Here is a 17,442-nt window from a genome sequence, read left to right on the forward strand (position 1 = left end):
TGCTTTAAGAACTCGATTAAAGTTATTTTACTAAGTTTTTAATAAAAGTCAAAATAATAATAATAATAATAAAATACAGCATCACTCAATGACAACTGTTTCATGATTTCCAGAATTAGTCGTGAATGGATAGGTCAACTGCTTTGAGACGGTAAGGTGCACCCACCTCCATCCAAACCCGAACAATCACGTGTACGAAACGATAGACAGTTTGGTAGGTGAGTCTAGTTTAACATTTTGCACGGATTAATGTGATTTAATAATACGTATCGATTTCAACATAAATCGATATAAAAATTGGACAATCTAGTTTGAATAATTTAAAAAAATAATAAATGCCGCACCAAAACACCCATCACCAACGACACTTCCTTCTTCCTTTCCTTCTTTCTCTATCTGTCTCCCCTCTTCTACACCTCTTCTACATTTTGCTTCCTCCTCCGCTTTCCTCTTTCTTTCTTCTCCTTCGTCATCGGCTTCATTCTTTCTCCGTTTTCCTCTTTCTTTCTTCTCCTTCGTCATCGAAACATGTATGTATCTATATATTCTTTCTCCGTTTTCCTCTTTCTTTCTTCTCCTTCGTCATCGAAACATGTATGTATCTATATATAGTATGTAGATGCCCTAGTACGTATCGATCTGTCAGAGGACCAATACGTGAAATGAAATCGTGGAAGACTGCATTTATTTCACAACCAAAATAGCCTCTAACTCATCAAATTGTTCTGGCAGCCATGAACCTGAATGTATCATCCAACAATTTCAAATATATATATAAAAAAAAGGACGACAGTATGACTCTTGACAAAGATTTTTTTCAGCTAATATTGAGTGCAAGAAAGAAGTGCCCATAATAGCACTGACATTTTCAGAATTCTAAGCGAGAAGACAAGATGCAGGTCAGCTTACAACACAAACCAGATCAAATAGGTAGTAGGAGTTTATGTTGAGGTTCATACAAGAAACTAATCAGCAAAACTCCAATTAGTCCCCATGACCAACATAAAACCAGTACCAAAACATAAGCACGGGTACTAGTCCTTCAAACCTCACTGATAAGCAATGGTCCCCTTACTCCTGATCAAGCATCTGAACCACCTCGGTGACACCTGCCATCATTTCCTTTGAGATTGGACCACCATCGGGAAGATCAAACCTCCTACGCCTCATAGAACCCAGCTTCCCAGATGGTTGTGGATCGACCACTTCTAGCATTGCTTCGAGTTCCTCAACCATTGACTTCTTTGCTGCCCGCACCATGTAATCCGGTCCCTGACATCACATAGATGACAGAGATGGTCAGATTGAACAACAAAAGAAGATAATGCAAACAAAATTAACATGACTTCACAGGTATGACCATCACCTATATGACATAACAATCAGACACAATACCTAAACAAATACGCAGTTAGGCAAGAAACAGGTATAGATGGACGGCAAAACAATTGAAACATATAGACAAGATAATTTACAGTTCCGATTTTTACTCTACCAGCAAACTGGTTCAGCTAGCATCCTTGAGTCTCTTAATTAGGGCATCAAGTGACTTCTGTTTCGGATTCTGCTTTGCACCCCTTGTACTAAAAGTTCCGAACAGCCGATCTGACGATTCCCTGAACTTCTCCGTTATGGTGACCACCTTCTTGTACTCTTGTTGTTTGAAGGAAGGTTATCACAATGTAAGCTTGTAACTTTCAGATCCATAACAGTTTTTGTCTAATGTCATCATCCCAATTAGTCCTCCATCAGACTTTTAAAGTATCTAACTCAAGAATGCATACCTAACAACTGAATAATGTCACTCCATGATGAACATGATTGATGGCAAAAACCAACCCAACATATTCTATAAATCCAAGAAATAACCCTGAATAGTTAACAAATATATAAGAGCATAACACAAAGATATAGTAACTTGGTCAGCCCTGCCTGAAGGATCACTGATGACGAAGGATTACAAGAAGCTAATTTGAAAGAATAACATCATCAAGTGACATGTCAATTGCATGGTGTTAAATGCTTAGCCTACTTAAAGCGGTATAATGGTGCCAGTTAAAGGCTAAGATGAACTGACTTCAATATATAATAATTCCAACAACTGATTCCAGTAGGGCTGTCAAGGTAGCCACCTAAGTTCAGGATTTGACGTCAGAATATGTCCATCCTTTGGCCTCTGATCTGTTGGTGCAATATATGCTCTCCATCCACCTGCCTGATCTAATCTGGTTCAGGGGACCATATCACTCTCATTCCACTTGATCTGGTTATGGTAACTGTTCCTCTCCTCTCATCCCTGCCATCTGCATCAACGACCTGACTCATGCAACATACAAATGGATTGTCTACTCTATATAATATATGCGCTATCAATATTTGGTGAAATCAAGCCTGTTAAATGACCAAAGCAAGGCATGATGCTTCTTGTATCCAAGTCACCCTGCGTGCCCTCTGAACACAAATGCTGACTCATGTCTGATCTGTTAGCTGCCCTAAAAACTGGGATGGATGTATTTATTGCGACAGCATAATCAGATGATATAACATCATAAAACCATGACCTCTTGAATGGAAGTATTTGCACTATAGAACTTCCAAGAAGTACTAGGTCTAGAGTATTTAACATCTATAGTAGGTTCCAAGTGTTTTGGAGGACCAATTTATCACATGAAGCATCAGCTTTCAGATGGTAATAAATGTATATACTCAAGGATACCATTTAAAATGCAAAATATTACAAAATTTTACCAGATACTCCAATAATTTGCAAATTTGGAAAACTCAAATTATTGTAGCTTACCGATCTCTCAAGGCATCAAACAGAACCAAATAATATACCACAGTTGCCATCTTACCCACCAAGATGACACCAGAAATTGGGAAATCCTTATAGCAACAAACCAATCATTCTATTGGAATCTTACCCTACAACTGAAAAATAAGGATTTTCAAGATTGATTTTGAAGCTTTTAGAGGCCTACAACGACATTTAACCATATTAAGTAATAAGATATTAAACAAACAAAGAAACTGCAATGAAATGACAAGTATATACTAGCATACCACGTAACAAACATCATAGAATAATATGACAAGACCTTACGATCAGATATTTCTCCAAATTTGAGAAGAAATAAACTTCCTGGAAAAGAAGAGAAGAAAAAAGGATAATTTGCTACTAAACTATAATAAATTTATTGAAATAATAATATAATTAGTAGGCAGCCTCCAGAACTTATACTATGTCATGTATAGTAAATAATGAAAATTGGTTTTTAAAACCTTAGAATCTAACAAAATCCTACTCAAAGGCATATCAAGAACTCTCAAAACATGACCCCCAGTAGCTTGATGATTCAATCCTACTAATGCAAACATATTCTAATGCAACAATTTTAAAGTCTCTAGAAATTAAGACAAGGTCTAAGTAGCAATTGAAATAGATAATAGAAACAAGGAACAACTAGAACTTCAGCAAGCAAAGATGTGTGCAATAAGAACAAGTCAGCTACAGGTTATTTGATAATACAAGTTATTTGATTATAACATAAACAAAATTACTCTACCAGAAACAGTATAATAATATCTGGCTCGAGTGTCTATATCTTTGTACCACTCAACATGTCAAACACATCATCAATTCTAGGAATGAGAAACCTACACTAGACGGTGAATTTTTTGATGGCATAACTATCTTCTGTATTCTCCAAGACCCTTTTTTCTCTTAGGTGTGAGGAATGCAAGTATTGCATAAAGGACCATGCTCTCTCTAATATTACCTTATCCTAAGCTAATTAATAATCTGCTGCTGTAACTCTTCTTCAAGCTCATTATGACTCATCACATATTCAAGTGATCTACAAGCTTTCCAGATGAAATTTTGGTCTTGGATATCCCATAATGGTAGTAAGCCTTCACTATGCTCATTAAGAGTGACACCGAATAAGTCAAATCCTTTGGGATTTCAAGAACTTCATTGACAACCAAGGCTATAACTGGTGGTGATTCTCTGGAGTTCTGTTCAAAATGTAACTTGTTTCAAAGCAACAAAACCTTTTCAACCAATATCCTAATGCCTAGAGGTTTGTTTACCTTCCTGATGTTTGGTATCTTTTCACTGTCATGATTTATCTCTCTGTCAAATTGCAAGGTCAATCCAACAAAACATAGGAAAACCATAAATACTATGTCACACCAAATCTTATTCCGATACATTTTGCTTATTAAGATCAATTACTGGTCATGGGGAATTTTCCACCTCCTTTAGAGCAGAATATGTTGTATGCCTATCCAATTTCTCAATGCTTTACTGCCAACTTGTCAACCATGTACCAAATTACAAAATCATCTGTCATACCTCTTTTCTTTTATTGTTGAGATTCATGGAGAATATTCAAAGCCTTCAGAAATTTTGTCTACAAATTCTTTTATCACTTTTTAGTATCCTAACGGTTATTGGTCACTAAAACTAGAAGCAAATTGTTAGATTATGCGACTCTATTTAGTTGGATAAGATATATTAAAGTTCTAATTGGATTCTAATTAGGGTTATCGACTGATAGAAAAGTTCACTTACAGTAAGATTCCTTAGGAGACGACCTTGATGGGAGAGACTCTCATCAACTACTATCCAAGACCCTCTATTCTTGCATATATAAAGATTGGACCTCCAAAGGATTATACAAAGATATAGATTATAGATCTATTCTCTTCTCCTAGTAGTCCCTACTCCATCACTAATAGCAGTCCTGTGAAAGAAAGGAAGAAAGGAGAAAGATGAGTCTAGCTTTTGTAGATAAATGCTACTGTTACTTCCAACGGACTACGATGCGTTACCAAATCCAATAAAGATATTCCATTGACATCATCTAAAGGTATGCAAGCTTGATCTTGATCAATCATTATTTGATTTTGATTCTAACATTAAAGTTTTTCAACATAATAGTATCATAATAATAGTTTTATGCTTAAAATTAGTATTAGAGCCATATTCTGAAATTAAATATACCTTATATCATAAAAGTACTAGATCTACTTTGTATTAGATCTGTTTATGTTATCGACTTTTGCTTGAGAAAGGGTGATTCAATCTATTTGCTTATTCCTGTCCGCCCTTGTTGCTTGCTTGCGAGTGATAAAGGTTTCCTTACCCACACGTGTGAAACCACAAATGGAAGCATGCTGCCCAATTTTGGTCAATGGTGCTATAAAGGGTGGTAGCATGCCTTGGTCATGGGCCCTACCGCGAGCAACGGCAACGCAGGTGGCAGCGTTGCATGCAGTAGCTACATAAGCCACAATGGCTCTACATGCAGTGGCACAAGAGGGCGGCGATGTTGAGGGTCTCACTATAGGTGGTCGCTAGTGAGTTGTCACCTATATTGACAGACAACTTGCTATCCATGACAGTATAGCATAGGGTGATCGCATACCTTGGTCGTCGACCCTACTATAGCTAGCGGACTATGTCGCTAGTGCAGGAGCAGGGTTGTTGGCCGTGAAGAGGGGCATCATATATGGTCAATTGTAGTGAGTATTCAATCGCCATGAGGGATCGTGGCTCAGGCGACCGCAAACAGTGGTGCCATCCTAGGATGCTGGCCAACGATGTTGTGCCATCGAAAAGAATGGAGGTGTGCACCCGTAAGGGGTCACCAGACGACCACACAGCGTAGGCGGATGGAGGCGAAGTGCCACAAGCAACGACATAGGCAGATGTGGCACGACGATGCTGGGTAGTCGTGCTTCACAGTGACGTATTATCATGGACTTAGCTGGTTTTGCGTAAGTCATGCGCCACCCTTACATGTCCCTCCTCAAAGGGTCAGCCTCCCCAAAACCTCTTATAGTCCCTTAAGGACTTGCAAAAGAGAAGTCGGGTTAGAGGAAGCGTTTAACTCGGGATCCCACAGGTAGATATTTCAGCAAACACTTGATAGGTATTATAAACATAGACTTCACAAGCTCTGAATGATCGTGCGACAAAGGGTCTAAGGTGGTCCGCTACAGTCAAAAGTTCTCACAAATGCTCACATGGCACTGTTGTGAAACAAGACAACAAACCAGCTCTAGACACTACCCTAAAAGCCCATCTAGTCATGTGCCATCCGGGGGGCCCTAGGGTGTTTTACTGGCTGACACTCCGCACCACTCTACGAAGTTAAAAACCCCCAAAATGGTTGCCTAGATGGCCTGTTTTTAAGCAATTTTGCCTCTGCATGACAACAACACACAACTTGTGTTTATAGGACCAAGACGACTATAAAAGCCAACCAAAATGGAGCTGTCAAGTCTACTACAAGCTCTCTATATGATGTGCAAAGCAATAACCAAACCGAAAGACACAAACACATTAACATTACATCGAACACCCTTTAAACAGATTTGTCCATGACTTTCTCCCCCACTTATTCCTTCGACGTCCTCGTCGAAGTCTTTGCGAACGCTACATCTCCTCGCTCTTATTGAATCTTCAATCATATGCTCCTATTGCAACATGCCTCTTGGTTCCCAACTTCTCTTCACCGTTGTTATTGAGTAGTTGAACTTTAATCCGCCAGCGTTGCTTCAATCGCAAATGACTCTAACTTTGGTGTAGAGTCGATCGAGTTGTGCTAATTTTTGTTGGTTCCAACGGATCCCTTAGATAAAGAGAAAGACCTTCCTGTTATTGCTAGTCTCTTAAACGTCTTACACCGCTTGAACTGTGCAGATGCCTGTTAGATCTTTAATGAACATTGTCTCGCAGACTTTGAAGTTTTTGAGGTCTTTCCTCCGCAAAATTTGTCCATCGATTCCTCTTCAACTTACTTGTCGCCACCAAATAGGTTCGTATCACTTCTATTTTCGATTGGCATATTATTGGGAAATGAAGCAGACAATCTACTATCGGTAGAACCAATCACCATTAGTAAGGATTTAACAACAAGTGTCTTTCATTAAGTCTCTTCGAAGGGTCTTTGAACATGTTCAAAGCTCCTTTGTTGGATAAATAAAAGAACTAAGGTACTCAGTTTTGTCCATTCTCTTAAGAGTTGAGAAGGCAAAGGTTACTTGACTTCGTTTGCCTCCTCGAAGATTGTACTTCATGCATGAAGCTGGTTACTAGCACTTACCTACTCTTTGCTCACAGTTCTAAAGCACCTCAAGTGTTTACACTCCTTGTATTGAGTTAGCTACTACAATTTACCCCCTCATTACCATCGAACTTCTGGAATGCGAAAAGTTCTGCCTAAAAGGAGCAAATTTTTTTCCTGATTTTGAGCAAGTCTACGATAGTTTTGGTCGCCTTTGGGATTATACCATCTTCTTCATCATTTTCGCCGCCTCCACCTTTGAGTAGAAAAGGTACAACATCGTGTACTACCTATTTCATTTCTTAGTCGAACACTCCCGCAATTAACCCGAAGTCCTTCACTTGGTCGAGCACTCCTCCGAGTTCACAGCTAAGTCCCTCTAGACTCGTCGTTGCCTTATCGCCCTTTTCGACCACTTGCTTCAACACATTTGTGTTATCCGAACAGGTCCCCTTGGTCGATAGAGAGAAAGACTACAACTTCTATATATAGCTTCCGCCATCAGCAGGACTCGCGTCGATTCTGTTCTCCTTTGCATCCTTGGTAGCAACGTTCGCTCGCTCGACCTTATCCTCTAACTTATCGGACTCCCTTAAGCAAATATAAGCTCTAAAGTAGTTCAAGTCTCCAACTACTCCGATCATACCTCTATATGATCAAGTCCCTCCCATATGACTCATTGATACTTACACTCAAAAACCCCCTCGATAGTATATAGCCCCCATAAGTTAATGACAAAGGCTTTCATCCGATGCAAAATCGAGGCACACACAACGAACATTGTTCCTAAGTATGCTTGTCCAACACTATATCATCTGTCACGAACTTAGCTAGTTTTACTTAAGTCATGCGGCACCCTTGCGTGTCCATCTGTAAAGAATCAACATCCCCGAAATCTCTTATGGCTTCTTAAGGACCTATAGAAGAGAAGACGAGTTAGAGGAAGTATTTAACTCGAGATCTCACAAGCAAATATTTCAGCAAACACTTGATAAGCAATACAAATTACAAATAAACTTCGTAAGCTTTGAATGATCGCGTAACAAAGTGCCCAAGATGATCCGCCATGGCCAAAAGTCCCCACAAGTGCCTACATGATACTATTGCGGAACAAGACAACGAACCAACCCTAGAAACTATCCAAAGGCCCATCCAGTCATATATCACCCGGGTAGCTCAAAGGTGATATGTTGGCTTGCACTCCGCACCACTCTACGGAGTTAGAAAACCCTGAAAATGACTACTTAGATGGCCTATTTTTGGGCAATTTGCCTCTACACAATGATTACACACAACTTGCATTTACGAGACTAAGATGACCATAAAAGCTAACCAAGATGAGGGTACCAAGCCTACTGCAAGACCTTTACAAGCTACGCAAAAGCATGAACAAAATAGAAAGACAAGAATATACACAAACATTGCATCAAACACCCTTTATACAAATTTGTCTATGATAGCACGGTGGAGCATCGTCAATTAGTTGGTCACTGGGAAAGGTGGCCTTGAGTGGGAGGTCGCACACGGCATGAGAAGCGATGGTGAGGATATATGACATCAATCATGGTGAAACCTTAACTTTGCCATTTTGACCAAACTATAACTTTGTCATTTTAACCAAACTTTGATTTTGACCTAATTTAAATCCCTATTTTGAGTAATTTGGTTGACCAATCCAATAAAACGGTCCAATTTGGATAGTTGAGTTCTCGTTTGTCCATTTAGGTAGCCCAATTTTGGACTATCTAATTAAATAGGGTTGATTGACCCATTTGGACTTTTTATCAAGTAGAAGATATAAATCATAGATTTTCTCATAGTTTCACATATGACATATTACTGAAATTTTTATTACTTATGATATTTAAATTTTAATTATTATTTTTGGATATTTATGTAGTTATTCACATGCATATATTTTAAACTATAAAATAATATTTATTTTCGTATAAAGACATGAATTTTGTTTTATCATGATTATTATCGTCATATGAGTTTTTGTGCTGATTAAATTTTCTGTTCAATAACTATTACGATTATTTTTATTGACTAGTACTGCAAATTAGATCAAAAAATATATTTAGTGAATATTATTTGTAACTTATATCCTTAAGTTTTGTTTGACTTGTAATCGCTAAAGTGGTTTAGGATAACAAGCTTATGGGTAAAATTATAATAAATATTTTATAATTTATGAGACATTTAAAATATATTTTATATTATTGTATTAGTCTTGTAACCGTTAAATTAGCTTAGACTAATAAATTTATAAAATTACATTAAAAAATTAGTCTTAAATGAAAATCCCAAAAGAAATTAAGAGATTTAGATCATTCTAAAGGAAAATTGATTTCGAATAATTACGTGATAAGATAGGATAATACTATTTTGAATATCCTTATAGTTTATGATTATATACTAAAAAATAACGATACTATTTCACAAGAATGATACTAATCTCCATAATTATAAAATTTTATATGCATACTAAATATGTCAATATTTTACCCAAAGGTGAAATAGAGATAATATCGATAGTTCAATATTTATTAAAAATTAAAATATTAATGTTCATTTATTTTTTATTTGTTACAGTAGTACTTGTTGCATTCTTATATATCTAGTGTCCTTATAATCTCTTAATTAAATTATTTTTGAATGGCTTGAGTATATGCAATTGATACTGTGTTAGACCTTGATCAGACTAGTTAAAAAATCATAAACTTAACTACTAAAAGTTCTGTGAGACAAATAATATAAATAAATATTGAAAAAGGTCTAAAAAATTAGTTTTATGATAATTACTAATAATATTTAAGCTTCATTACAATCTACAACTAGCATATTTAAATAATTAAAGATTGATTTAAATTTGTTAATAAATCATTAGTTGATATCTTAATGAAAGAACTGATTAAAACTTAGTATAACGGTATTCGAGGAATTCAATATTATATCCTCAATATGGCTGACAAGATTGTAAAGCTCAAGAATAATGAATATGAATATAGTTGAATCTTTTCTTGTATAATTTATTGTTAATCTTATTTCTTATTAGTTTAGCACATTTAAAGTATATTATAATAAAATTAAGGATAAATAAAACTTAAATGAGTTGACTAGTATTTGTGTTTAGAGAATCAAAATTACAAGAAGAAAGGTTTCATGATATTATAGCTTACTCAAGAAGTAGGTAACAATAAAAGAAAGTTTAAGTATAATTTATTAAATAGATTATTTGAGTTTATAAATGCTATATAAACTTATAAAAGAAAAATCTTCATAGTAAAATGTTATTTCTATAGTAAAAAAAGTCATGTGAAGAAGGACTATAAGGTTCAGTTCGAAAGGAAAATGTATAAACTGAACCTTTATATGTTTCGAATCAAACATTATAAAAATCTCTTTCTAAAATTTGGCAGATTGATCTTGATGCTTCAACTTATGTTACTAATAATGTATAGGGATTCATTTTAATATAGAAACCAACAGAGCGTAAAAAACTCGTCATTACATGAAATCATCTTAAAGCGAAAATGATAGTAGTTAGTGTTTATTGCTTACATTTAAAGACAATTCGTTTGATTGGATCTGAGAATAAATGCTATGTTCCGATAATTTAATAAATTTGATTTCTTTATCTAAAATTGTTAAGATATTATTTTCCTTTTAGTGATTGTAAACTTAGTATATTTATGATTCAATAAAAATTAGCTTTTAAATTATGTACGATAGTTTGTACAAAATAAATGTGAATCTTAAGTTCACAATGATCCTACAATCTAATGTTGGAATGAAATATAGTTTCATAAAACTCCTTTAAATTATATATGCTTATATTTGTGAGTCACTCCATGTTTTCTGTTTTAGTGGAGAGAGATATTTCATCACCTTTATAGATAACCTATTGAGATAAAACTATGTATATCTAATTCATATAGGGTCTAAATCTATTAACACCTTTAGGTGTATATAAATTAAGTCAAGAGACAATTAGATAGAAAGGTTTAAATTATCGGATCTAATAGGTGTGGTAAATTTTATAATAATATGATGAGTTAGGTCAAAACCCCAACCCTTTTATAAAATTCCTAGAAAAGTGGGATATTTGTGCTTAGTATGTCTACCCAGGTGTGCCACATTAGAATGGATTGCTAATGGACGAAATCGTACTCTTACGAATATGATTAGAAATATGATATATTATTCTTCTATACCTGAATTAATATGGGGTGAAGCTCTAAGAACAGCTATGTATATCTTGAATAGGGTTCTTGGTAAGTCAATTCAATTAACTCCATTTGAGTTATGGACTAATAGAAAACTTAACTCGAGACATTTACATGTTTAAGATTATCCAATAGAGATAAGAGTCTTCAATCCATATGAAAAGAAACTGAATACAAAAACTAATTCTGGATATTTCATTGATTATCTAAAGAATCCAAGGGATATCAAATCATTTAGTTAAATCTGGTAATGTAAGAATACTAGAAAATGACGAATAAATAGGAGCGAAAAACCTCAAAGTTTGATCTTAATATTGAGGAGATATAAGTTGATACTCTTTTATCATCTTCAATTTGAGAAGTTATTCCTCAAATCACTAGATGATTTGATATAAGAGAACAAGAAAATAACATTGATAAACTCCCATAAAACGGTATATAAAGTTTCATAATACCATTAATTCCTTCAAATTCAAGGAAAATACTATTGACAAATATTTATATTTGAATGTTAGTGAGAGCTATTTGGTCTTGTATATGGATAATATTTTATTTGTTAGTAGTGAACTTGATTTATTATACGAAATCAAAAAATTTATCATCAAGAACTTTAAGATAGTTGATATGATTGAGACAACTTATGTTATTGGTATAGAGATCGTTAAAGATATATCTCAATGATTGTTAAAACTTAAAACTATCTCATAAAGGATATTGATCGAGCCATAAAGAGATTTAGTATACAGCTTTGTTTAGTAAATATAAAAGTAAAATTTCAATCAAAACTAATGTTTTTAAAATGACTTGGAAAAAAATCAAATGGAAGAAAAATATTTCGTATGCATACATGATTGCTCAAGCCTAAAATACTAAATAAATATTAGAGTTATCCAAGAATAAAATATTGAAAAGCTATGAAGAAAATAATAAGATATCTACAAGTGACGAAAAATTATATACTTACATATAAGAGATTAGATTAGTTTAAAATGACAATATATTCAAATGTTGATTCTATAAATTGCCTTGATGGTAGGAAGTTCACTTTACAATTTATATTAGTTGAATGAATAATTTACAAAGAAAAATATAAAATAATATATTATTTTATTATCGATAATAAAAGTTGATTTGTGGTATGTTTTGAAACTGCTAATCAAGCTTTATGATTACGAAATTTCATCACAAGACTTGGTGCAGTCAGACTCAATTATCAAGTCGTTGAAGATATTTTATAACATATCACATTAATTTTCTTTTCTAAGAATGATAAGTATTGTAGCAGTTCTAAACATATTAACATGAAATATTTGGTGGTCAGAGGAGTCCAGAGACAACTAATATCAATTAAGAACTTGATTAACACTATTGTGATTATCGATCCATTTATTGCGGCCTTACAATCTAAAGAATTAAAAGAACATATTCTTATGATTGAGTTTGTAAACAACCCATAAAAGATATGGTAATTGGATATTATTATTAAATTTAAAGTTATTTGTTTCTGTTATCCTATCTAATTTTATGTATATGCATATTATATTTGAATCTGATGATAAGATTGTGTTGATAAGACAAATTACAATAGTCATTTTAAATTACATTAGGAAAGACTAACAGTATTATGGTACATAAGAGAGTATGATATTGATGACATACAACTGTTATAACTCGCATTGGTAATTAGATTTAATGTAGTATTATTGTATTTAACAGACTTATTGGCCTATTTTATAAAATTTGTGTGCATGTGTAAAATATTTTTTAAAATTTCGAAATCTAATTTGAAAATTTTATTTTTAAATAAATTTTTATTTTATTATGATTTTTAAACTTTTGTTTTATATCTTACCAATTAATAGGTCAAGTAAGAAAATGTTAGATTATATGATCTTACTTAATTTGATAAGATATATTAATGTTTTGATTGGATTTTGATTATGGTTATCGACTAATAAAATGAAAGTCCACTTTAGTAAGACTCATTAAGAAATGACTTTGGTGGAAGAGACTCACCTAAATTATTATCCTAGACCTTCTACTCTTGCCTATATATAGATAGGACCTCCTAGGGATAATACATAAATAAAGATTATGGATTTATTCTCTTCTCCCAATAGTCCCCACTTCATCATTGATCGTGATCTTGTGAAAGATAAGAAGAGAGGAAAAGATGAATCTAAGTTTTGCAGATCAATATTTCTACTGCTTCATACGAACTATAGTAAGTTATCAAATCCGACAAAGATATTTCATTGATCGTGACATCATCTAAAAGTACGTAAGCTTAATCTTAATTTATCATTATTTTATTTCAATTTTGACATCAAAGTTTTTTCGTATAAAGCATAATGATAATTTTATGCTTACACAAACAACTGAAATGGGAAGGGCAAACATCAGCTCAAAGATTATTAGTAAATTTTCATGGGTCAAAGCCATAATATTTCCCTACTACTATAACTAGATAAAAAGCATAGGGTGCAGAAGAAAAGACACATGGCAAGAGAATCAACATATCATTACTTCAAATGTAAATAAATCATCATGAAGCATTAAGGATCAACAATATAAAAGTCTGAAATGAAAATTAAAGTTGAAAAGTAAAGTTTATTTTAATAACATGTGCCATGAGATAGCCATGAAAAAATTATAGAGCTTGTCATCATTATAAATTACCTCAACAGCTTCTACAGTCAAGAGAAGAACAATAATTTTCTCAGAGAATCTTTGGCGTTCTTCTGCATCATTTGCTACACGTTTACGGTAAGAGAAATTATAGAATATAGCCCTGATCTCCTTCAATCTGGCTTTGGCCACAGCCAGCTCTCGAAGGCAGCGAAGAATCTGAGAGCGGCGGGCCAAGTAAGACCTAAAAGTCATTTGGATTAACAATGCAGCATCTTGTGGTGATAGCTCCTTCTTCTTCTTCCCCTTATTGCATCTCTTGGTAAAAGCCTTTCAACATCCACAAAGTTCAAATGGTATCAACACCAAGTCGTCAACAACTATACTAACAAACCATACAAGACTCTCATAGATCAAGTAGAATACAGATATAAAAACCAGCCAACCCACCAAACTACCAAACGGATACAAAAAATCTCATTGTTCATATGGAAGCTACTAAAACACAACTCCAGATTCGTAATAAAGGTATTATAAAATATAAAAAAATCATCTCAAGATCATAAGTTGTCATACAAAGATGAAAAACACCCTAATGCAAGTTGAACTTTAACTAAGCATTGTTATAGGTAAGGGAAAAAAAAGGGTTTTGGTATGAATATCACTTAATGCTTAAAAAATCTAAATTGTGAAAAAAATTAGTCTACCAATTTCATTTCATACTTTACAAATGGTCCAAATGAAGAGGAGAAATGTTAGTTTGCATAGTCTCTTATAAAATTTTGAGATATATGTATATAAGAAGACCACCAAACCTCATCCAAAAAAATTAATTTTGAAAAATGGTCACTCATAAAATTTTGAGATATATGCATACAAGAAGACTACCAAACCTCATCCAAAAAAATTAATTTTGAAAATGGTCAATGAAAATGAGTTCACGAAAACCTTTCTGATGGCAACGACTCCAGGATTCTTCACTTCGATCTCCACCACATGGACGGTTCCTTGCTTCTCTGTTTTCCCCTTCTTCTTCTTCTCCTTGTTCACTGCCGCCTTCTCCTGACCTTCCTCCTCCTCACGAGGCTTTGCCGACGCGGCCCACGTGTACGTGTGGCTCAGCGGTGAGAGCTTTTCCTTCCCCTTGAACTCCGCCGTCCACTTCTCGTACCTCTTGCCTACCCCGTTCGCCTCCGTCGCCCACACGAACTTCCGATCGAACCCCTCCTCCTCCTCCACGCCCTTGATCTCCACCGCACACTTCACCGCCCTCTCTCCGCCCGCCTTGGCCGTGGCCGTCCACCTGTGCTTTCGGTCGAGCCCGAGCCCTTTAGGCCCGCTGAACTCCGCCGTCCACGTGTACTTGCGGTCGACATCCTGGCTTCGGGCCCGGCCAAGCCCAAACTCCAGCGAGGCGACACGATCGCTAAGGTCCCGGAGGCAGAGCTCCGTCTCCGCCCGCTGTCGAAGCCCTTTTAATGAGGCGATGGCGGAGCGCTCGAAGCCAAAGGGATCATTCACGGCGAGGAGGTCGAGGCGCGCGATCGAAGGGGCGCGAAGGAGGCATTGGGGCGGGAAACCGAACGGTGGCAACGACGTGGGGTTTAGTGGGTCCAGAGTGAACCCTAGGTAGTGATAGTGGTCGAGCTCCTCCACCAGCGCCGGCGCCAGTGACAAGCGGGGAGGGAAGGTGAAGAGGGAGGATTCGAGGTAAGAGAGGGTAGGGGGGATGGGGTCACGCAGATCGAATGGGTGGAATCCACTCATTGTTGTGGCCTTGGTGGCGGTGGTGATGGTCGAGGTGACGAGCTTTGTTACAGTTCAGGGGGTGGTGGGTTTTCTCGCCTTTTACATAGTGGAAGAACAAAGCTTGCTTCGGCCGAGAGTTGTGTCTTCGCTCGGACAGGCTATCGCTCAGTGAATATATTCTTTTGTACGCGTACGCGGTAGGGCCCACGTCTTTGAGTTGGAATTTTCTGTGTCCAAATGTAATGTGAACGATGGAGAGGTTAAAATTAGGTGATTGGATACGAAGGTATATATAAAATCTTAAATGGATAATGTTCCCGTCAACTGTTGAATTAGACAACATGTCTAACGGAAACATATTAAAAAGACGTTAATCATTCTCATAATAAAATGTAGATTTTTATTTTTCTTAAATAATATCTCCGTTTTTATTCTTTTCACATCTCATCTGTAGTTGTCTAATATTCCTATCATTACACTTCTATTATTTCTGCTCCTCTTCACAGCAGGTTCATTCTTATTCTTGTTCTACTTCAATATATCTAAATACATCTAGAACAAGAACAATCCGTAAGCATAAATTTTATCCAATAAACATGGTCATCATTCATATCATCCCAAAGATTTTGATATTAGTATAACACCCCAATTTAGATTGAAAGTCAACTAAAACTTATATTAATTTATAAGGATGATGTGTGTATTACAATTAATGAACGGTTATCTTAATAGGGTCGGTTCATGATAATTAGCCTATTATATTTGGATATATATGAATAAATTCAATCTGCCTGATCTAATATAATAATTGATTCATAATTTTGGTCAGGCTGAACCATTGACTGAAAATGATGGAGCCCAAATTAATAATCAAACATTCTTTACACAATTCAAATCATTGTCCACTTCCGATATACATCAAATTAAGTCAAAGTTTTACACCGTTCGATAAAATTTATGGAAGAATTTTCAGAATTATCTTTGTTCCATGGTTTTATAAAATTTATTTCTGTACGTAAATCAACTAATCGAAAATATATTCAAGTAGTGTTTTGGTAATATTCAACTTGCATCCAATCCATTTTTCACCCTAGTCTCATCTCTATTAGGATAAGAGATTCATTCTTGGAATTGGCAGAAGTTAAGAGAATTCAACAGAGAAGTGAGAAGATAATGGGAGAGGGAGGAGTTGGATGATAGAAGACCAAAAAAGAAAGAAGAGTGATGATGGGTGATAAAGAAGAAACAGAAAGAATGGTTAAAGTCTCACCAATGTAATATCAGTTCTCTTCATGCCAAACTTCAGTTGATGAATTTTATCCAAGTTATTCAATTCAGAGCTTAAAAACTATCTTAGACTTCACCTTTTAGAGAATAAATAAATAAAGACAACTGCAAATTCTGTGAAATTAATTATGCCACAAGTTTCCAGCCATGTATAGTTGTCATATGTTCTTATACTAACAAATGTGGATGATATAAGAGAGAAATAACATGTTTACATATGACCAATATAAGTTTAATTAATTAAGATTTTGTTCATGTATAAATAAATATATTTCAATCATGGACTAGAGTTAGGCATATTAAGGTGCATTTAGTTGCTTGAAGTATTTGGTTCAATGCAACTAAGTCAGTTTTAACATGTATGTATGTAATTGGACGTAGTCTGTATATGTGTGTTGTGTTTGCATGTGTTCTATACTTCTTGTTTACATGGCCTGAGTAATTTATATTGCTCTACTAGAAAGGCAAATTAA

General features: G+C 35.0%; 1 protein-coding gene across 3 annotated transcripts; it reads right to left on the minus strand.

Annotated features, from left to right (window-relative positions):
- Positions 1 to 747: 747 nt before the first annotated feature.
- Positions 748 to 15,836, minus strand: LOC135650181 (BAG family molecular chaperone regulator 7-like). Of its 3 annotated transcripts, XM_065169380.1 has the most exons (4): positions 14,882 to 15,836; positions 13,985 to 14,263; positions 3,064 to 3,142; positions 1,136 to 1,272 (listed from the first exon to the last, which is right to left on the minus strand). In XM_065169380.1, the coding sequence occupies exons 1-3, from the start codon at positions 15,698 to 15,700 to the stop codon at positions 3,077 to 3,079; spliced, it is 1,164 nt and encodes a 387-aa protein (XP_065025452.1). In that variant the 5' UTR covers positions 15,701 to 15,836; the 3' UTR covers positions 1,136 to 1,272; positions 3,064 to 3,076. The 3 variants fall into 3 exon arrangements, with proteins under 3 accessions (XP_065025451.1, XP_065025452.1, XP_065025453.1); XM_065169379.1 differs by lacking the exon at positions 3,064 to 3,142 and having other exon boundaries at positions 748 to 1,272; positions 14,882 to 15,835; XM_065169381.1 differs by lacking the exons at positions 1,136 to 1,272; positions 3,064 to 3,142 and adding an exon at positions 2,134 to 2,931.
- Between the last annotated feature and the right edge of the window lie 1,606 nt (positions 15,837 to 17,442).

The sequence above is a fragment of the Musa acuminata genome, chromosome BXJ3-9, assembly GCF_036884655.1.
Source record: "Musa acuminata AAA Group cultivar baxijiao chromosome BXJ3-9, Cavendish_Baxijiao_AAA, whole genome shotgun sequence".
In the NCBI taxonomy this organism is placed as follows: domain Eukaryota; kingdom Viridiplantae; phylum Streptophyta; class Magnoliopsida; order Zingiberales; family Musaceae; genus Musa; species Musa acuminata.

What these genes read in the sequence shown, in the direction of transcription:
- LOC135650181 (XM_065169379.1), bottom strand. Translation starts at nt 15,700, where the DNA reads ATGAGTGGATTCCACCCATTCGATCTGCGTGACCCCATCCCCCCTACC. An exon ending in GAGTCGTTGCCATCAGAAAG is followed by an intron (nt 14,264 to 14,881) that starts GTTTTCGTGAAC and finishes GGATGTTGAAAG; the next exon opens with GCTTTTACCAAGAGATGCAA. An exon ending in TGACTGTAGAAGCTGTTGAG is followed by an intron (nt 1,273 to 13,984) that starts GTAATTTATAAT and finishes ATGTGATGTCAG; the next exon opens with GGACCGGATTACATGGTGCG.